At 43.1% G+C, this 22,783-nt stretch overlaps 1 protein-coding gene across 1 annotated transcript in view; it reads right to left on the bottom strand.

Annotated features, from left to right (window-relative positions):
- LOC115092484 (unconventional myosin-XVI-like) overlaps positions 1-22,783 on the bottom strand; it is a 334,559-nt gene that overhangs the window by 20,329 nt on the left and 291,447 nt on the right. Inside the window, exon 15 of the mRNA XM_029603324.1 lies at positions 9,926-10,043. Coding sequence (XP_029459184.1) covers positions 9,926-10,043 — 118 coding nt within the window. The remainder of the gene's footprint in view (positions 1-9,925; positions 10,044-22,783) is intronic.

The following is a 22,783-nucleotide window of genomic DNA, read 5'->3' as shown; positions in this document are numbered from 1 at the left end:
TAATCAACTATCAGTAAAAGAAACCACTCTGCTTCTCAGTGTGTTCTTTTGATGGAAAGACTGTGGTGATTGTTAGTGCTGTGTACAGAAGATGCAGGCGGGCTTGTGTTAGAATTATTGTTCTTTCCCAACTGGGAATCCTGGAACTAGCGGAGTTAATGCTATCTGTGTTGAGACAGAGAGAGTAGAGAGGAGTTGTGTGTTGATGGGGGTCTATCCTCTCTTTTGCTATGTGCCCCTGGGTGCCAGCTAAAGAATCCATCCCACCCACTGGGATATAATAGCCCTAGAATTGTATGGGTTCCGAGTCTATTTTTCAGGGTTTTCTGGTTGGCACTATAGAGGAGTATATAAATTTAATTCTAATCCCCCACCCTCCCAAAACTTTTAAAGTGCCTGGTGGTCCAGCGGGGGTCCCGGGAGCGATCTCCTGCTCTTGGGCCGTCGGCTGCCACTAATCAAAATGGTGTCGATGGCCCTTTGCCCTTAGCATGTGACATGGTATCCATGCCATTGGCCGGCCCCTGTCACATAGTAGGAGCACTGGATGGCCCGCACCATTTTTAAAGATGGCACCGGCCATCCATTACTCCTACCATCTGACAGGGGCCGGCCAATGGCATGGATACCCTGTCACATGCTAAGGGCAAAGGGCCATCGGTGCCATTTTGTTTACTGGCAGCTAATGGCCCAAGAGCAGGAGATCGCTCTCGGGACCCCCGCTGAACCACCAGGTACTTTAAAAAGGTTTGGGGGGGGGGGGGGGAGTTGGTAGGGTGGAAGATTAGAAAGAATTAAATTTAAATGGTCAGGGCGGGGTTTTTTCCGCCACAACACAGCCGATTTAAAAGGGTAAAAACCACGGGAATGAAGATATCCCGCGGTTTTTACCCGAACCCGATACCGGAAACAAGTCCGATACTGATTCACATCCCTATAAGATACAAGTTGGTGTAAATGATACTTCTACCTCAGAAGACTGTACTTTCAATATCCTTTTTCTTGTAAAATCTATTATAAAAGCATAATTTTTAATAGTTTGTGGAGAACGTGTGTGTCAGGGGATGACGTGCAAGGCTGTAAGTTTCACTTAGGACTCCTAATACCCATGCACCGGCCTTGGCTTCACTGGCTCCATGTGGGAAAACAAGATTCCATCTCAAGCTGCTCAGTCTTGGCTCCAGCAGTGATGTGTGCAATCTTTCCCCATAGCTACATTTTCTGTTATTTAATCCCAGGGGAAGTTGTAAGGATCACTTCTGATCCTCCCTCCCCTGGAGCAAGTAGGCAGAGCAAAGCCTGGCGATCCATAACTGAAAAAGTAATATACTCTGTAGCACACAGATGGAAATGTGCTGGGGTAGTGGTTGAGGTGGGCTGGAAAAGTGGAAGCAAGCTAAAGTCACAGAGAGTGAGAGAGGGTAAGCAGGAGGAAATGCCTGTGCATTGTTACTGAGGCTTCTGTGTGAGGTGGCTGTGATGAGATCTGAGAGGAGCAGCTCACTGTAGAACCAGTGAGTCTCCTGGAGAGTGGAGGCTGGGGAAGGACTGGAAGCAAGCAAGCAAGCAAGCAAGCAAGCAAGCAAGAACTATATATAATAATGTGTGTGTGTGTGTGGGGGGGGAACTCTCACTGAGTGAGCACATGAGCAGCAGCACAACAGCAAAAGGTGTGTCTGAGCCAGTGGCTGGCAGTGTGGTTGCCTTGTTGCATGGCAACTGGTTCAAGAGCTGATTGATTAACAAAAGATTGTAACACCAGGCCAGGAATCCAGGATATATATCTAATGAGAGAGACTGTATCTTAAAAAGGATAGAGAAAGGATCAAAGTTGTCTAGAGAAAAGTAACCAAAATGGTGATGGGTCTGCATCAAAAGCTATATGAGATGAGACTGAAGAACCTGAATATGTAGACCCTGGAGGGGAGGAGGGGAGAGACAGGGGAGGCATGATACAGACCTTTAAATTAATGGTTGAAAGAGGGACTGCAGTTCAGTTTGCTCATCCCTGGTCTAGAATGTGTTCTACTTCTTAGCTGTTTAGGGAAAATGTGAAATTTACATTAGATACTTTGACTCCAGGTCACCTCTCAAGGTGATGGCTTGGCATGCTTTTGGGAGATGTTGAAGCACACACTGCCCCGAAAGCATACAAGGAAGTCAGACATATAAACCTATGGGCCTGTTTTGAAAAAAAATCCCCCATGGCTGATATTTTCCTACAACCCTTCCCTGGTCAGCCCTTCCATTATATAATGTGGTATGGAAAGCTTCAAAATAATGCAAGCGTATGGACTGCTTTCTCCCACCAATATATAAAGAAAGAACAGTCTTTTGTACCAGTATACCAAGTATAGAAATGATAGCATAGTCCATTTAGGATTATGCACGATAGGTCTAAACGTTTATTTAAGATGTTTCCGGAAAAAAATCATTTTAACACAAAGTGATTATTTTGCATCTTTCCGTGTACTCCCTAAATAGGAAAGATTCTGGTAATAAGTAAGAAAAAGTAAACGTCATTGAATGAAACCAAGATTCAGTGACCTTTCTGTGTTACTACATTGTTCATTGTATCTCTGTGTGTCACAAGAATACTTTGTATTGCCATGAATGAATGAATGAATGAATGAATGAATATAGAAATGTTTTCAGGTGGGATTTTAAACAACTGAAACATTGCTGATGTACTCTAATCCACATCCGATAATAAAAGCCTTTGTTTCAAAAACACCGGGGCCTGGCGCTGTACACAAAAAAAAAAAGACAACAGTCTCACAAGCCAAGTCTAACGAGAATCTGGCACTTTTCAGATTTGAGTTACCCTTTCATTTGTACAGTGTATTGGAATGAAAAAAAAATTAACAAAATGTTATTCCAAGCACGCAAACAGAGATTATATGAACTGAAAAAATGCATCCAAAGGTGTTTTATTACAACTAACAAAGATGCAAAAAATCTTCTTAAAAAAATTGTTCTTATTTTTTCAGAAATTGGCCTTCATTAGTGTTACAGAGGATAAACTTACAGCAAAAAATATGTTAATAATCTGGGGGGAACTACAGGGTGTTTCTTCTAAAAGATTAAGACCAGATTAGGCAGGCAGGGAAATGGGAGTGTTGAGCCTATATAAGAGGAAATGAGAGTAGAATATGACAGAAGTAGATTCACTGGGAGGCCAATATTGAGTGCTACTTAACTGGATAAGTACAGACTTATTCGGCTAAGTGGTGGCATCTGAATATCCGGCCCCGTTCAGCAGTCGCTACTTATCCGGCTAAGTAGTTGGAAGAATGTGAGTGTAATGGGGAGAGGTTACTTATCCGGCTAACTTAACCAGATAACTGCTAATATTTGAACTGATCTGTCTAACCAGGTCAGCTGTGATAGGGCGCCATTTTGAATACTGGCATCCGACGGAGTGCAGGGGGTCACGCCCAAACCCCTGCTGGACTTTTGGCAAGTCTTGTGGGGGTCAGGAGGGTCCCCCAAGACTTGCCAAAAGTCCCTGGTGGTCCAGCGGGTTCCAGGAGTGATCTCCTGCACTCGGGCTGTCGGCTGCCTGTAATCAAAATGGCGCTGATAGCCTTTGCCCTTACTATGTCACAGGGGCTACCGGTGCCATTGGTCAACCCTGTCACATGGTAGGAACACAAGATGGCGCTGATGGCCATGTGACAGGGGCTGACCAATGGCACCGGTAGCCCCTGTGACATAGTAGGTCAAAGGCTATCAGCGCCATTTTGAAACCGGCAGCAGAGGGTGTGAGTGCAGGGGATGGCTCCCAGACCCCCCGCTGGACCACCAGGGAGTTTTGGTAAGTCTTGGAGGTCAAGAGGGTGGGGGGTTTGTTTAAATTGGCTCATTTAGGCTGCTGAATAATTCGGCAAAGATTCATTGTATTCGTGGGGAATCGCGATACGTTTCACTTCCCCACGAATACAACGAATAGGGCCCTATACGTTGCAGATTCCCGATTCGTAGGGAACAAATGCACACCCCTAGTAAAAGAGGCACAGTCTAGGAGTGCTCTGAGACAGGGCAAACGCGCATGTGCGTTACTATTTTAAAAGACATTTACGAGTGTACATTTTCCAGCTTACATATTTTTACAGTTGCTAATTGTCTGGCATAAGTGATATTAAACGTGTTTATTATGTAGCACTGACTGCACGGGAAATCTGGATGAAATGAGGGGAGTTCAGGCAGAAGAACCAGGAAGGCCTCGATGACCTGGAGAAGACCTGGGAAAACTGGTGGACTGGTTGGTAAACTGCTTAATTTCATTCATGCGCTCGTGTTTAAAATTGATCGACTTACATGCGTAAAATGGGACTTACCTGGGTAAGTCCTACCTTACTTTCGTATGTAAAATATAAGCGCATATATTTTTAAAACAGAAAGGAAAAGTACGTACATTCAATGTAGTGATATTAGGGATTTGCGTTCATTTGAAATGACATTGTCTGTCTTATTTTCAAAATGAAATGACAGAAAAAAAACCCCACAAAACCATGTTTCTCGTCTAACGTTTTTAGTGTGCATTGTTTCCAAACCTTTAAAAAAAAAAAAAAAGTAGGAAAACATTAATGGCAATGAAAAGTCATCCCCAAATGACGTGACACAACACAAAATGACATTTGTTTTGCTTGCACATCCCTAATTGAGAGATTTGTGGCTTTAATGCATTGTTATGTTCATGTGTAAGCCTGCGTACATACGTATCTAGCGGGGTAGAGATAGGTATATTTTATAAAACGCTTGTGTTATAGAATATTTGTGTAAATCTGCTCACGACCATATACGTGCCTACATGCCACTGTGTGTATTTGTTTGAAAGTTACCCTCTTAGCAATGGTTTTCGGCAATAAGCACAAAATGTAGGACTCAATCTAGGAGAATGAATCACAGGTATAAATGTAGGCATCTAAGTATTACGTGCCCCAACAGGTTTCAGCTGAAAACTTAACCTAGATTTGACCAAAAAGCTCACTAAATTAGGTTCCCTTTTTGAAAGCTGACCCCCATTGCTTTTATACAAGGATTTTGTTTCCTGCATGCTCAGGGAGGGCAAAAATTGCCACAGGAAAAAACAGGGCATCCAAACATCAACCAGAAGACACGCTGTGAAACTTGGACGTACGTAAGAACTGAGCAGCGCTTTGTGCAGCTCTCTCTCTCTTTGCATGAGGTTTCATGCAGGCGTTTTGCAATGCTTTTGGCTCTAGTCTTGCCCCAGACGTATACGGTATCTACCCCTAAACTATTCTGAACAGAATTAAACATTATCAAGCTGTAAAGAAAGGAAGGTGTTAGTACAACTCTAGTAGATTGTTAGGTTTAATATCTCTTGGAGAGAATTTGCAGGTTTATGAGGTTTGAAAAATTCAAGGAGTACATTGCAATATTCCTTACAGAAGCAACTTTCTAGACTATTTACAGAGTTTGCACCAATTTTCTAAGAAAAAGTGCATGCATGCCGTCACTTTCAAACTTGCCATGTATACAAATAGCTATGGGGTCCATTTTTAGCTGCTGTGGCTTGGCTAGTTAGACTGATAACTATCTGGCTAACTAGCAGGCTATATTCAGTGATGAATATACTTTTTAAGTTATCCATCTAAATGGCTTTTGTATAATCGACCTCTGTATGCTTTTATGCTTCCAACCAAAAGCATGCCCCCAGAAACGCCAGCCCTAAATGCAGCTAAAATTACTTTTAGCCGTACTGAGGAAGGGCAATTTTCAGACAGTGGATTTACTCAGGTTAAAGGCTGACGATTGGCTTCCCTATGGGGTGTATTTGTTAAAGTGTCTTAGTGCTATCACAGACCTTAATGTGCATTAAACAGCATGCAAGACCATATATGGAAAACTCCCTCGGACTACCTTAAAGGACCAGGCACGGCTGTCTCGCCCCAGTCCTCTTTAAAAATCCAGCCCCACAGGGAATCCTGGGTGAAGGGAGGAGCCCCCTCAGCAGATTTTAAGAACTCAGGGCCTGGAAGGATTAAACAGGCCCCGGGGGAGCTGGCAGAGGCCTTATCCTATGCTAAGACCTGCAACGTTTAATGACTTTGTGCTACCTGAAGTTAAGGTGAGCTGCACTGTTTGTGAATTTTGGCTCTCTCGCCGAAAATAAACCGCACCTAAGAAGCAGCCAGAATCTGCCCCCTTATTTCCTTTGGCTGATTTCCTAAGCCACAGAGTTGGCCACGTTGCCGCACAGCATTATTACCGTGTGTGATAAAAGCACTAAAGTGACTTAGTAAATTACATTTTTACATTAATGTGTCCTAAACACAGCTTCCTATGCTAACATACTAATGAGCTCATTGTGATGGAAAATTAAGCTAACGATCTCATTGGCATGTTAACAAGACTTCCATAAGCTGTGTCAAGGCTATAGAGGAGTGAAAGTTAACTGCAGCTCTGGCTGAGTATTAGAGATGTGAATCGTGTCCTCGATCGTCTTAACGATCCATTTCGGCTGGGAGGGGGAGGGAATCGTATTGTTGCCGTTTGGGGGGGTAAAATATCGTGATATATCGTTAAAATCGTTAAAACCCGCTAAAACCCACCCCCGACCCTTTAAATTAAATCCCCCACCCTCCCGAACCCCCCCCAAATGACTTAAATTACCTGGTGGTCCAGCGGCGGTCCGGAACGGCAGCGGTCCGGAACGGGCTCCTGCTACTGAATCTTGTTGTCTTCGGCCGGCGCCATTTTGGAAAATGGCGCCGAAAAATGGCGGCGGCCATAGACCAACAGGATTCGACGGCAGGAGGTCCTTCCGGACCCCCGCTGGACTTTTGGCAAGTCTTGTGGGGGTCAGGAGGCCCCCCCCAAGCTGGCCAAAAGTTCCTGGAGGTCCAGCGGGGGTCAGGGAGCGATTTCCCGCCGCGAATCGTTTTCCGTACGGAAAATGGCGCCGGCAGGAGATCGACTGCAGGAGGTCGTTCAGCGAGGCGCCGGAACCCTCGCTGAACAACCTCCTGCAGTCGATCTCCTGCCGGCGCCATTTTCCGTACGGAAAACGATTCGCGGCAGGAAATCGCTCCCTGACCCCCGCTGGACCTCCAGGAACTTTTGGCCAGCTTGGGGGGGGCCTCCTGACCCCCACAAGACTTGCCAAAAGTCCAGCGGGGGTCCGGAAGGACCTCCTGCCGTCAAATCCTGTTGGTCTATGGCCGCCGCCATTTTTCGGCGCCATTTTGGAAAATGGCGCCGGCCGAAGACAACAAGATTCAGTAGCAGGAGCCCGTTCCGGACCGCTGCCATTCCGGACCCCCAGGTAATTTGAGTCATTTGGGGGGGGGGGTTCGGGAGGGTGGGGGATTGAAGGAGGTAGGATTTGGCAAGGAAATGTTTAAGTTATTGGGGGGGGGGGGGGGTTCGGGAGGGTGGGGGATTTAATTTAAAGGGTCGGGGGTGGGTTTTAGCGGGTTTTAGTGTGCCGGCTCACGATTCTAACGATTTATAACGATAAATCGTTAGAATCTCTATTGTATTGTGTTCTATAACGGTTTAAGACGATATTAAAATTATCGGACGATAATTTTAATCGTCCTAAAACGATTCACATCCCTACTGAGTATCACTGTCACATACTGATACTCCTGCCCAGCCACTCTCCACCAAAAATGTAGAGGGAAGCAAGTCCTGAGCTCCTCAGCCCTACCTGGCAAAGTTCAACACCTTCCCACAAAGATTAAGTCCCCATGGCAAACTCCCCAGCATAGATACCCCAACCCCCCGGTATGGAGAACACAACCACAGTAAGCTCTTCCCCATAGCCCCTGCCCACACTTCCCCAATCACAATTCCAAATACCCCCCCACTGGCGGAATCCAAGCCTCGTTTCCACCCGGAAACTCCTGCTTGCCCCCACACTGCCTCTGGGTTTTTCATTCCTGCCCCGTCACTGGCTGTTTGTCTGTCTGTGTCTCTTTCTCTCTCTCTCTGCTTCAGTCTAGTAAGATTCTTTCATCTAGTGAACATTTGATATTTTTAGCCTCAGAATACTAACATTTTGAAGTGCTGAACACAATCCCTGTGTGAAAGCAGTCCAAGTGAATATGTACAAAGAGTGATCAGCAAGATGAAAGGGAGAACCAATCCATTTCTGAGGGTCTGTTTATAACAGTGCGGGTAGGAGGTTCAATCTGCTGGTTACGCAGTCTCCCTCTCTTTTCAGCTCACTGCTGGGCTCCTGTAAGACCCTTTGCACAATAGGCACCTCCAGACGCACACCCGGCTAAGTCAGTCACGCGCCGCCCATGTCTCACTGGATTTCGGATTGTCCTACGTCCAAGAGCTGTATGCTTCTCCTTCACATCCAGTTTTTATGAACAAGCTCATTGCAAACTAGGGGGCAGATTTTAAAAGGTACGTGCACAGCCTATACTTGTGCGCGCTACCCGGTGCGCGCAAATGTTCGCCGGATTTTATAACAGGCGAGCGCAGTCATGCGCATGTTAGAAAATCTGGGGACGGCGCGAGCAAGGGGGTGCGCACAGTTGTGCACCTTGCGCGCGCCAAGCCGCGCTGCCTTCCTCCTTTCCCTCCCAGGCCGCTCCGAAATAACTTCCCTCCCCCCCCCCCCCCAACCCCAGCTTCCCTACCCCTAACTCTCCCGCCCCCCCCAACCCTAAGCTAAACCCCCCTAAAAGAGTTGTCTTACCTAGTTACGCCTGCCTTGGGCAGGCACAAGCTGCAGGAGCTGGCCAATGGCTGGCCCGCGATCCCGGGCACAGCGGCAAATGGCCACTGTGCCCGGAGGCTCCGTCCCCGCCCCTGCCCACCCCCGACCACGTCCCTTTTTTCAAGCCCCCGGGACTTACACACGTCCCGGGGGGCTTTACGCGCACCGCCGGGCTTTGAAAATCTGCCTTTAAGGATGTGCTTTCATTCGAAATGATGCAAGCGATGTTGACGGCCCCCGGGATTCCCTGTGGGTCCGGGTTTTAAAGAGGACCGGGTGAGACAGCTGTGCCCTGGTCCTTTCAGGTAGTCTGAGGGAGTTTTCCCCACATACTCCCTCGCCTGCGGTTTTAAAAAGAAATGCCAGGAAATTAAAAACCCCACTAAACTGTGTTTATTTGTAATTATTTTTGATGTGCACAGTTTGCTGAAATACAAAAAAAAAAAAGAATAAAAACAAACCGCTCTCAACAAAATGAAATTTGGGCAACATTTTCCCCCCCCAGTGAAACATGACAACATTATATTCTTTGCCTTCCGCGCTGGAGAATGCAGTCAGGCTCGCTTCCCAGGCATTTTCTTTTGCAACGTTTTTGCGTCCTTTTTATTTTTTTCTTTTCCTTTTGATTTGTTTTAGGGAGCAGTACATCCCATTTAGTGCAAACTATTTCAGTTTCATGTGCACTAATCAAAACAAGCAAAAGGCCGTGCAGCCCATTCCCTAGCCAGACGCCTCTCTACAAACAAAAAAAAAAAGTGGGAACTTTTGACTTGTGGTACAAAGGGATTTTGTGTGGACTGGGGGGGGGGTGAGGGGGGTGAAGCAGTCATCAACATTTGCTCTTGCCCCCCCCCCTCCCCCGCTGCCACTCTTTTACAAACATTTTCTTTTTATTTCTATCCCACACCAACCAGGGATAACCCTAGCACTCTTTCCTTTATTCTTAAGCCTTACCCCCTACACTATCCCCTTTCCCCTTCCAGAAATGAAAAAAAAACAAACTTTGAAGCATTTCTTTTGCCTGCACATCCCAGCTACCTCTCATTCCATTGTCTTACCTTTTGGCTTTTGTATGCAAAGCAATTTCATAACAAATCGGATTTTCTTAGCACCGAAGTGGTTAAATCACAATAGACTATTACAAGACAATTCCAGTTTTCTAGTGCTTTTCTGCCCTCTAGTGGTTGATATGGGCTGTTACATTTTGTCATCCAAGCTTACCTCCAGTTAAATACTTTTTCCTTTCACAGAACTGCAGCTCAAAGTATTTTATAAAACGACTGGACAGATCATTGAGTGAAGTCTTAGCATGCCCGAAAGCTTCCAAGATGCAATTTACCTATAAAATAAAATACAAAGGTCATATTTTCTGCAGCAAAAGCAGACATCTGTCAACAGATTTTACTCAGTGAAGGTACTGCTTTTATATTTAACTGACACCTCAAGTTCACTTTAATACTCTGGGTCTTTAAATACTAGTGGCGTGCATTCATTTGCTATAAAATAGGAAATAAAGACAATATTGGACTGATTCCGAAGACGTATTGGTCATGAGAAGAAATATTTGAACTTCTTTGGAAAAGGTTCACAGACAATTCAATAAGCCTGGGAAAATTTCACAAGATTCACTGAATTGGTTTGACCAACCTCTTAAAAAAAAAAAAAAAAAAAAAAAAAGCACACATCTTCCAAAATGAGGCTTTCTCCTTTCTCACCCAGTGCTTCTGCTCTATTCCTCCTCCACCTATTCCTCTACTAAATGCAGGCCTATTAACCCCTCTTTCAAATGTCACCAACACTGTCCCAGGGAGCACTGGATGGCCGGCGCCATCTTTAAAAATGGTGCGGGCCATCCAGTGCTCCTACCATGTGACAGGGGCTGGCCAATGGCATGGATACCCTGTCACATGGTAAGGGCAAAGGCCATCGGCGCCATTTTTATTAGTGGCAGCCGACGGCCCGAAAGCGGGAGATCGCTTCCGGGACCCCCACTGGACCACCAGGTACCTGTAAAAAGTTTTTTTGGGGGGGATTAGTTTTAAAGGGATTAGTTTTAAAGGGTCGGGGTGGGTTTTTTGTTTATCGGCTTGGGCGCAGCCGATAAACAAAACCGCGATCAGGCCGGACGAAAAATAAAACACGATGTGAATCGGAACCGGAATCAGAACCAATTCCGGTTCCGATTCACATCTCTACACATAAGTCCACTTTGAAAATAGATGCAACTTACGCAAATATTTGCCAGCTAACTTATATGCAGTTACAAAATTGCCTCCAAAATTATAAATTCAATAAATTCAAAAGTGATCATTTTACTATATTATTAGTATAGGCAAAATTATCTTTATGGTATGGTATGTTACTTGATTCCTGCCACCTTGAGGGCTACATATCTAAAAATTATATACTCAGATATATTACACTCATCTTATACTTTAATTCAACTTATATTTGAATATATTAATCTCACATCTAAGATTGTGAGTTCTCAAGCTTCTCTGTGTCACATCTACTTTAAAGTGCATTTAACCAACTCGCCAAAACACGAGTCTACCCTGACACAACTGCTTCCTTTTTCTCTGTAGGTAAGCGGCAATCCTTTTTCGAAAAAGGAACGAACCCAAATGCATGCATCACTGAACATTTTTTTTTACAAGCATTTTAAAACATTTTACATTGCTTTCCATGTACAATAAAGCTTTTCAAATTCAAAATAATGAATTAACCTTAACATTGTCTTCAGAAGAATTAATGTAACACAGCATTTCTCCCTCTGCCTTCCACATACTTTATATGTCCAATTCTCTCTCCCTAAGTCTTCCTTGTAATGCATTGTCCCTCCTCTTTTATTAAAGAATTGTATTATTATTATTATTATCCTGTGTATCACAGACACACAATGAGGATTGCGCTGTACTCGTGCAATTCCCATACCTTAGAACCAAAGCAGATGAAGCTTTTGGTACACAATGCCAGGACTTGGTGAAAAAAAACAAACAATCCTTCCCTTCAAGATTAACCTCGGTTGCACTCTATGACATCATCAACCATGAAGCCGTTTTTCTCACAGTCATGCTTACTTTATTTTCTTTGGTTTAGAGTTCTTTGTTGTTTGTTTGTTTGTCTCAAGTCCACTAGATTTTCTCATGTGAAAAGAAATGATCCCACAATTACATAATTGCAGTTTGTGCATAGAGAAAAAAAAAAAAAGAATAGTTGAATCAGTACAAGTTAAAATGTGTGAGCAGTAGAGAGTCAAGCTTTCAACATTAGGTAAGAGGTACTAATTCAATCATTCTCTTGAAAGCATTCCCATGTGCCCGATACACACGTGCACTTTTCTGTATAATTAGAATTTTTGTAGGAAAGAACTAATAGATGACATTAACTGTCGGAGGTAAGAAAGAGGATTATTTGTTCCAACCGGTGCTTCAGTCTTGACAGCTGATGTATTTTACAGATATCTGTATTTTAAAGATATATTAAATGCCAAAGATACAAGATGAAAGAGCATGGAGATATTGCATTTTTGAATAAAGCTGTCTAAAGAGCTGCATTAAGGGTCTGCTTGTGTATTTTTTTTTTAAATGTGGTTTTCATGATTTTTTTGTTTTTTGTTTGTTTATGGTTTATTTCATTTAGTTTATTTGAAACAAAATAAACAATACAAACAGGACCCCCCCCTCCTCCACCTGAAAAAAGTGCCTCAAACATTTAAAAATTCAAGCTATCCCCCCTTCCCCTATCCCATCATTGCTCTTTAAAGTCCAAATGAGGCAGGAACAATCCGTAATACTCCTACCCTATCAGGTTGTATTTCAAAATGGCATCTCAGGGCCAGCCAGCACCATCTTGAAATACAACCCTTCAGGTCAGGAGCAACTGAAGATTGCCCCTCCACTATTTAGACTTTAAAGACCAAGAAGGACCAAAATGGCATCCAGTGGATGTGAGCAGGCAGGGGGAGAGGGCTAGGCCTTGAATGTTTTACATTTTGTGGTGAGGCAAGAAGCGGTATGGGGGGATGGACCTAGGTTGGGGCTAGTAGCAGCTTAGTGACAATAATGAAACAAAAGCAAATTAAATGTCATTCATTTGTGTTTCATTTTTCACATTAAATGAAATAGAGGACATTTTGTTAAAATGTCTTGTGTCATTTCAAAAGAAAGCACATCCCTAGCATGCTTATTTTTCCTTGTAATGCTTCAGATTCCCAGCAGATGGCGCCCGTGATGTATATAGTCCAGTAGCCAGAACTGCACTATCGCTTTGCACTTCTAGAAAGAAGCAGTCCTACTATAAAGCACTGAAAGACACGATCACCTTCTCAGTCTTAATTTTATTTATTATCTCCTACATTCCCACCCATCCACAAAAAACAACCTTCCAGTTTTCAAACCACTATTTCATCCCCCACCATCTCTAATAATGGCAAATACTTCTAACTCCATGATTCTTAAACAGTTTTTCTAGTTAGAGCTGTATTAAAAATAATTTTGCACAAAAGCAAGACATATGAACACCGGGGTGAACACATCTTGCCAATTGCTTGCAAAAATATCACGATAGCCTTCTTCTTTTGCCATACATTTACAGAAATATAATAAGAAGAATAAAGAGATTTCACATTATATTTCTTAGACATTTCACTTTACATATTGGCCCTGCTGAAAACTGTACGCACTCAGTCTGTGAGTAAAAGTACATGCAGGGGTCACAGTGCCCAGGGCCAGGTCTTGGAGAAAGGGGCAAGCAGGGCAGCTTCCATGGCCATCAGGCCCGAGGAGGCATCTTCAGCAAGGCTGCTTTTATTTATTTATTTAAAATTCTTATATACCGCACAATGAGTAGGGGACTATCCGTCTAGGCGGTTTACATATTTGCACATACACAAGTAGTATTAACACATTAACAAACAAGTCATAAAATCATATACAAACACATTAAAATTCATAAAATAGATAATTAAATTACCAATCATAATGTAGTGTAGTAAACTTAATATAAATTGTATGCATGAGTGAAGAGATGAGTTTTTAACAATTTCGCTATGTATATTTCAGGGGGGTCAATTCCATGACTAAACAAGATTCTGCTTTGATGAATTTACTGGCCTGATCCAACTACTTTCTGGCATCTCCACAGGAAACAGGAGAAGGGAAAAGGTGATCCTTGAGCAAAACAGAGCAGAGCAAGGAGCAAAGAAAAGCCATTCTGCTCTGTATTTAGTAGGGATGTGAATCGTTTTCCATATCGTCTTAACGATAGAAATCGTGTGGCAGGGCAAGAAAATCGTCTTAGGCACGATTTTTTAGTTAAAAAATCGTTAAAAATCGTTTTTTCCGATTAGTGCGCACTAACTCGAGTTAGTGCGCACTAACGGGAGTTAGTGCACACTAACTGGGAGTTAGTGCGCACTAACTGAAAATGATACAATTTGACACTTTTCAGGTCAGTTAAGGTCAGTTTAGGAATGAATATGTATTCCTATTGGCTGCCCTCTTATTTATTCATGTTACCAAGTTTCCTACTGACAGTATATGGGGGATGGGAAATGGAAACAGTTGGTAGCTTGACAAAACAAGTAATGTGATCAGTCAATGTGACTAGAACTTGTGCCCTAACCCTGATACCAGGGGTATTGTGATCTTCCTGCACACAGTGCCCTATCCCTATTAATACCAGGAGTGTTGTGATCTTCCTGCACACAGTGCCCTATCCCTAATACCAGGGGTGTTGTGATCTTCCTGCACACAGTGCCCTATTCCTGATACTGGGGGTGTTGTGATCTTCCTGCACACAGTGCCCTATTCCTGATACCGGGGGTGTTGTGATCTTCTTGCACACATCCCGATATCAGGGATAGGGCACTGCATGCAGGAAGATCACAACACTCCTGGTATTAATAGGGATAGGGCACTGCATGCAGGAAGATCACAACACTCCTGGTATTAATAGGGATAGGGCACTGCATGCAGGAAGATCACAACACCCCTGGTATAAGGGATAGGGCACTGTGTGCAGGAAGATCACAATACCCCAGAGGAGTGAGGGTCAGGCAGCTCCCCCCTGTCTGTGAAGCCAGCCTCTCACTAGTAATGCAGGGAGGGAGCTGTCTCATACTTCACCATCCTCCCCCCCCCCCCCCCTTACCCACACACCATTCACTAGCTGGGACATGGGGGAAGTCAGGAGTGAGGGTCAGGCAGCTCCCCCCTGTCTGTGAAGCCAGCCTCTCACTAGTAATGCAGGGAGGGAGCTGTCTCAGACTTCACCATCCTCCCCCCCCCCCTCACCCACACACCATTCTCTAGCTGGGACATGGGGGAAGTCAGGAGTGAGGGTCAGGCAGCTCCCCCCTGTCTGTGAAGCCAGCCTCTCACTAGTAATGCAGGGAGGGAGCTGTCTCAGACTTCACCATCCTCCCCCCCCCCCTCACCCACACACCATTCACTAGCTGGGACATGGGGGAAGTCAGGAGTGAGGGTCAGGCAGCTCCCCCCTGTCTGTGAAGCCAGCCTCTCACTCTCTCACTAGTAATGCAGGGAGGGAGCTGTCTCAGACTTCACCATCCACCCCCCCCCCCCTCACCCACACACCATTCACTAGCTGGGACATGGGGGAAGTCAGGAGTGAGGGTCAGGCAGCTCCCCCCTGTCTGTGAAGCCAGCCTCTCACTAGTAATGCAGGGAGGGAGCTGTCTCAGACTTCACCATCCTCCCCCCCCCCCCCTCACCCACACACCATTCACTAGCTGGGACATGGGGGAAGTCAGGAGTGAGGGTCAGGCAGCTCCCCCCTGTCTGTGAAGCCAGCCTCTCACTAGTAATGCAGGGAGGGAGCTGTCTCAGACTGGTATCAGGGTTAGGGCACTGTGTGCAGGAAGATCACAACACTCCTGGTATTAATAGGGATAGGGCACTGTAAGAGATGACTGTAGTAGATTGAATAAAGATCTGATGTTTCTGCTCTCCTCACACCAAACAAAAACAACACACAAGCAGAGAAGCCCTTCTTACAAAGCTGAGCTAGTGAGTTAAGTAGGAGGAAAAGTAAACATACTGGTGCCAGTGTGGCTACTTAAAAAATACACTTACCAACAATCAATTACATATATTTGAACTTTGTACAGTTCCAGCCAGGACCACCTTTCTAAAATGCACAGTGATTGGCAAATTCAACATGCACTAGCATTTCAGGTGCCTGCTAACAAAAATAATAAACAAACAAGTTCTAGTCACGTGAGTGCTGATCATTACATTACTTTTTTTGTCAAGCTTCCAACTGTTTCCATTTCACATCCCCCCAACCATATTGGTAACATCAATAGATAAGAGCACAGCCAGCCAATAGGAATACATACATACATATTCATTCCTAAGTGACCTTTACTGACCTGGGAAGTGTGAACACTTTGTTTCATTTTCTGTTGGTGTTCGTTAGTTTCCAGTTCCATTTCCCATCCCCCCAACCATCACCTCAGTGGTAACCTTGGTAACATCAATAGATAAGAGGGCAGCCAGCCAATAGGAACACATATTCATTCCTAACTGACCTTCAGTGACCTGGAAAGTGTTTATTTGTATCATTTTCAGTTAGTGCGCACTAAATCGAGTTAGTGCGCACTAACGGGGAGTTAGTGCGCACTAACTCGAGTTAGTGCGCACTAACACGATTTAACGATTTTTAACGATAAATCGTTAGAATTTCTATTGTATCGTGTTCTATAACGATTTAAGACGATATAAACATTATCGGACGATAATTTTAATCGTTGAAAAACGATTCACATCCCTAGTATTTAGCCTGGGTTTTGCATGTGACTGTGCTGAGGTATTCTGCTAGCTGACAGTTTCTGTGTAGGTATCTGGAGTAGATCGGCTTGTTCAGTTTTCCCGTTAGAAGGTATATTGGCATTCTAATTCCCATTTGAATATTTTACACTGTTGCCTGTTTATTTAGGGTTACTGTTTGAGCACTGGAAGTAATGGTGTTTTGCCGTGGCAGCTTTGCTATATTGGCTCTGCGTGACCATTTTGCAGGAGTTGGTTTTACTTCGCAAAGTGACTGGTAGCGGAAAGTTAGTGTCACTGTTACCTCAGTGACAATGTATAATCTGGATATCTTTCCAGTGGTGAGTAGTATTGGGAAAAATCTCCGTTCAGACCAGCCAGACATTTCAGAGATTACCTTCAACCAATGCAGTATGGATTTCTTTTAATTTATAAATTAAAATATTTCTTAATTTTTTTTCCAGTCTACACCCCAAAATCACACATGTCATATTAATCCGACACTGTGACACGATTTCTGAAACATTTGCATTATGTAAACATGTATTTAGATTTAGCTCATGCCTTTTCATTGGTTGCATTCAAGCGCAGTTGGTATTTCCCTTCCCCAGAAGGTCTGTAATCTAATAAGGGAGATTTACTAAGCCGCAATAGTTTATCCCAGGAGGGCCAGATATCGCAAGTGAGGGGGGGGGGGGTTGGAGGGGAGGCTTCCCTGTGATATTTGGAGAAAATGGAGCAATATCGCGGTGTGATTTCTTAACCTGGGACAAACAGGTGACAAAAAATTGTGCTGTGGTACTGGGCGCTCCCGCACAATGGCAGCCCACCTCGGGGACAGGGTGACAGCATTGGGGGGGGGGGGGGGGTGTAGAGGATAGTGAGGAGATAGTTTTTTTTTTTTTTTAAATATTTGCCAGAAGGGAGGGGAAGAGGGCAGGAGGGCTGGTGCTAGTATAGGCTTTTTATAAAAATGTTAGAGGTGTTTGTAATATTTATGGTAGTGGGGTGGGAATTGGGCTGGGAGGCCCACAGTATTTAATGGAAAGAAAAAGGAACATCCAGACACCACACAAAGGTATCAAGATCATGGAGAAAGGTCAAGAAGCTCTGTGTCTTGTTTCGGTTTTTCCTTTGGGTTATTTTTCATTTATGGATTAAGTGAAGGAAAGTTTTCAATCCACTCTTCCTTTGCTTTTCGATTTGGTTGACCGGGTCTTGGACTATTGGACTATTCTGAGCCCCTCCCTCCAGAGAAGAATGAAAAGAAGATTGGGCATTCTTCAATGTCTAGAAGGAGAAAAAGAATGAGGAGCAGAGAAGATTGGTACCCCATTGCTGTAGATATAATTCAGATACAAGTCAGCGGAATTTCCAGCAAAAGAGGTTTCTAAAATAGTAAATTAATTGTTACAGAGGGGAAAATTAGGTGATGAGACAGGGAAGCCAGATAGTATATCATTTATAACATTTTTTGATGAAAAAATTAGACAGCTGTTGGGGAATTGATCTGTAGTGGAGGAAAATAGGGTAACGAGCAAGTGGAGTATATGGCAGAAGAAAGTCAGTTGGATTCATTCAGATTGATGAATGGAGTACAGCTACAGAAGGTATTATCAGAAATGCAGTTTTCAGGGAATTCTTGGGATCTTTACTTCTTCTATTTGATTAAGCACCTAAGTGACAGTAACATGAGATGGATAACAGATATAGTGAATGTGTGTGTCGATAAACTGGAAAGTTTCCAAAAGAGCTGAAGACCTCAATAATAAGGCCTACTTTGAAGAAGCCACAATGTATGTGAAAATTATAAGCCAATTTCAAACTTGCCTTTTTAAAAAGGCTGTTTTAAATCAACTAACATCTTTTTTTGAGGAACAGGTAGTTTCTCTGATACATCCTGGTCTAAACCAAGACTGCATAACACAGAAGGGGTTTCTACTTCTTGATTGATGATCTTTTGTGCTTAGTCATTTTTTTTTTTTTTGTTCTTTAAGATTAGTTGAGTGCTTTTGACTTCGTTGACCACCAGTTATAGTTACATAGACATAGATTCGTGGGATTGAGTGAGCCAGTGCTCAACTGGTTTGCCTCTCATAACAGAGCATCCACAGGTAGTGCAGGTGGGGCAAGAGTACTCCCCCATCTGAACCATTTTAACAACGGATGTATCACAGGGGTGATGTATTTCCCCACTGCTTTTCAATGTTTATTTACATTCATTGGCCAAGTTATTTGCTGGGTTGGGAGTGTCTGTCTATATTTATGCCAACGATATTCAGTTTTGGATTCCCATTGCTGGTACTGTGGAAGAGGCAACTGAGTTTTTGAAGGTATGTTTAGTGAAGATACCACAATGGATGGTAACTAGTAAATTAGTGTTGAATAAGAACAAAGATACTGGGAATAGGAAAATTGTTTACTGAGCAGAGGGACGGGCAATATTAGATAGAATTTGATGGCTCTTCTCTGACAGTTTCTAAGAAAGTAAGGGGCTTGGGGTTTGATTTTGAAACCAGTTTTTCCAGTAGAAATTATTTGGTTCTCAGGTTTTATTTTTGTTTAGCCCAACTTAACTTGGGCCCACATTTACTAATAGCTGAACTTTTTTCCTATATATGCTAATTTTATTAATTATAAATCTGAAAATTAGACTTGTTTCAGTTCTCCCTTTTAGAAGGGGATTTGGGTCAGGCTAAAGCTTCCTTCCCCTCCCCAAAGTCTCCTTTCCTCTCTTACCATATATCATTTAGGAAGAGAAAAACCTGTAGTCAGAAATAATTATTATATCATTTTTTTTATTAGTAAATATGAAAAATATAACAAGTTAGTTATAATCATTTATTTCATAAGTATAACTTGCATAATTTGTATAATCATAATCTTGTACTCAGCTATAATTGAAAAGGCAGAAAACCAATATTCCAAAATCAGTTCTCTTATTCATTTAGCCCAGAGAGAAGATTAAGGAGTGCCACGTTTTAACGTAGTCACATGCCTCAGCAAATATGCTAGCCTTCTCCAAAATGCTCAGGTTTTTACACCTCCTTATATACCTGATTTTGTACAATATCATTGTGAATAATAAATTCTTGCTTCATGACACCAGGCCACATATTGAACTTTGCCTCTCACATGACTCCCATCCTTTGCATACCTCTTGGTCATCTTATCCACTGTATGCACAATTTCCCCTGTTCCATTATGCAGTGATACAAAGGTTCACAGTGAACTATAGATACCGTTATATGTTTGCGTGCAATGATTTTACTACCCCATTCTCTTGTATCAAACACCCCAGCATCTGCTTCCCCTTACAGAATTCTCACTTCTGTCAAAAACAAATCATCCGTCTAGGTCTGCACCGGTCCTCTGCATTGGCTTTAAGACCCTGCTTTCACAATGCCACTTTGGGGGGGGGGGGGGGGGGGACGACAATGAGTATACCCTAACACTTCTGTTTTCCTTAGCTAACCCCAAGTTTCCTTTTGCAATCCCTGTCCCAAAATACTGTCTGTAAAGGCAGGCAGTACAGTGAGACCAGGAGCAAGGTAAAAAGTTTACTCTGTCCATGGGTCAAGCTCTCAAGAGATGCCTGGAATATTCCATTAAATATACATTTTTATTTATTTGATTTATATACCACTATTCTGTTTGACAATGATAATGGTTTACAAATATAAACAATTAAAAGCCATCTAAACATTATTATAGTAATTAAAATAATAAATAAAAAAACAGCATAAAGTGAGAAATATGGGACAATACAGTTGCATAGTAATAAAATATATCAAAAGTAAAACATATAAAAATAATAAAACATAAAATATAATAAAATGAAATAAAATAAGCAACCAATTTACTTAAAAAATGTTTGCTCTTGCCAGAATGTTATATAACCATTGCACGCTCATATGTTTGCTTGAATAGCCATGATTTAAGGTCTTTTTTAAAAGCTACAAATTCTCTTTGTAATTTTAATTCCATTGTCAGAGAGTTCCATAGTTTGAGGACTTGCTACAGAAAATACTCTTTCCCTAACCTCACTCAGATGTGCTGATCTAATTGGTGAAACATTCAATAAACATTTGTTTGCCAATATCAAATTTCATTGAGGAATCTAAAGATGAAGGGAAGCATTTAACCATTCAGTATTGTACTTATTAATAGATTTATGTTGTAAACATAAAAATTTAAACTGAATCCAGAATTTCACAGGTAACCAATGTAAGGTAATTAACGTTGGTGTGATATGGTCACATTTACTGCCTCCCATCAGTATCCTAGCAGTGGCATTTTGTAATAGCTGTAAATGCCTAATAGAATTTATAGGAAACTCAAGGAGCAAAGCATTACAGTAATCCAAGTCAGACAAAAATAATAGTTTGAAGAAGAGTATGAAAGTCATCAGACCGGAGTAAAGGCTTTAGGCGTTTAAGAATGTGAAGCTTATTGTAACCCTCTCTGATTCTAGTACCAATCGGCCTGATTTTAAAGGAGCCATGTGCATATAAAATGGGCTTTACACACGTGGCTGGGCCTTGCATGTGCCACGCACATTTTAGAACAAGCCCAGCCCTGCACGTAACCCCTGTTACGCACCAAAATGTCAGGCCATGCAAAAGGGGCAGGCAAGGGGTGTGGTCTGGGTGGGGAGGGGCAGGGGTGAGTTGGGACAGGACCATTAGCCGCTGTCCCGGGGAAGCCCACGCTGGCAGCCGACCAGGGGAGCAGTAATTATTAAAATAAAAAAATTAGCGATAGGTAGGGTTATGTTAGGGGTCAGGGAGGAGAGAGGAAGAGATAGGAAGGGTAGGGTTAGGGATAGGAAAGTTCCCTTCCAATCCACTCCTTAATTGGAAGGGAGAAAACTGGGGAGACCCAATTGTCTCATCGCAAGTAATTTGCTAAAATCACCCTCTTGCACGCACGAGATGCAGGCCGCCCACACATGTGTGCATGGATTTTAAAATCCATTGCATATGTATGCACGACCATCAGATTTTATAGCCTGCACATGCCTGCGTGCACAAGTTATAAATTCTGTGCATCCATGTGCATGCAAGGGAACCATGTGCACATGGATGCGCCCACGCGGGTCTTAAAATTAACCCCAATGTGTTTCTTCATATTAAATTCCCCATCAATAATTACTCCTAGGACACGAGTTTGAGCAGTCAGTTCAATATTCATGTTATCAGTTACTAAAGATATACTGAGGGGTAGTTTCAGCAGTATAATTTCAGATTTTTGAGTATTAAGAACTAGTTTCATTGGCGTTAGAAACTGCTGTTATCATGGAAAGATAAAGTAACAAGCATCAAAGCTTTTTCAGTGGAGTCCTTAATAGGTACTAAAAGCTAGGGGTGTACATACAATTTTTTTTTGTCCCCATTTCGTTTTCAGGTGTGAGGAGGAACATTTTGGTCCACTCCCCGGATCAGAAAACTTTTATCGTGCTATTTCATGAAAAAAAATAAACAAACAAAACAAAAACCACACCCCAACCCTTCATATTTAATTAATTGCAATCCCGACCCCCCCAAAAAAACTTGCCTAAAGTCCCTGATGGTCCAGTGGGGTCCCGGGAGCGATCTCCCACTCTTGGGCCGTCGGCTGCCAGTAAACAAAATGACGCCATGGCCCTTTGCCCTTTTCATGTGACAGGGGCTATCAGTGCCATTGGCCGGCTCTGTCACATGGTAGGAGCAATGGATAGCCGGTGCCATCTTAAAAAATGGCGTGGTCCATCCATTGCTTCTATCATGTGACAGGGCCAGCCAATGGCACTGATAGCCCCAGTCACATAGTAAGGGCAAAGGGCCATCGACGCCATTTTGATTAGTGGCAGTTGGGCCCAAGAGGAGGAGATTGTTCCGGGGACCCCCGCTGGACCACCAGGGACTTTAGACAAGTTTTAGGGGGGGGGTCAGGAAGGTAGGAGATTGTAATTAATTAAATCTGAAGGATTGGGGTGGGTTTGGTTTTTTTATGTGCCCTTTCTCCCCCCCCCCCCCCCCCCTCAAAATGATAAACCTCATGAAATTTCGTGGGGTTTTCCTATCATTTTCGGGGACCCCCGAACCACGACAAAATATGAAATGTCTATATTTCCTATTTCATCGCAAATGAATGCACATCCCTACTAAAAACTGTACATCATCTGCATACATGTAGTAATTGATGCCCAGCCCAGCTAGCAGTCTACACAGAGGCAACATGTAAACATTAAAAAGAGTTGCTGATAAGGCTGATCCTTGCAGAATGCCTGAATCTATATTAACTA

Source organism: Rhinatrema bivittatum, chromosome 5 (assembly GCF_901001135.1).
Source record: "Rhinatrema bivittatum chromosome 5, aRhiBiv1.1, whole genome shotgun sequence".
NCBI lineage: Eukaryota > Metazoa > Chordata > Amphibia > Gymnophiona > Rhinatrematidae > Rhinatrema > Rhinatrema bivittatum.
Note: the sequence above shows the minus strand (reverse complement) of the source record. Positions and strands in the feature narration are given on the sequence as shown.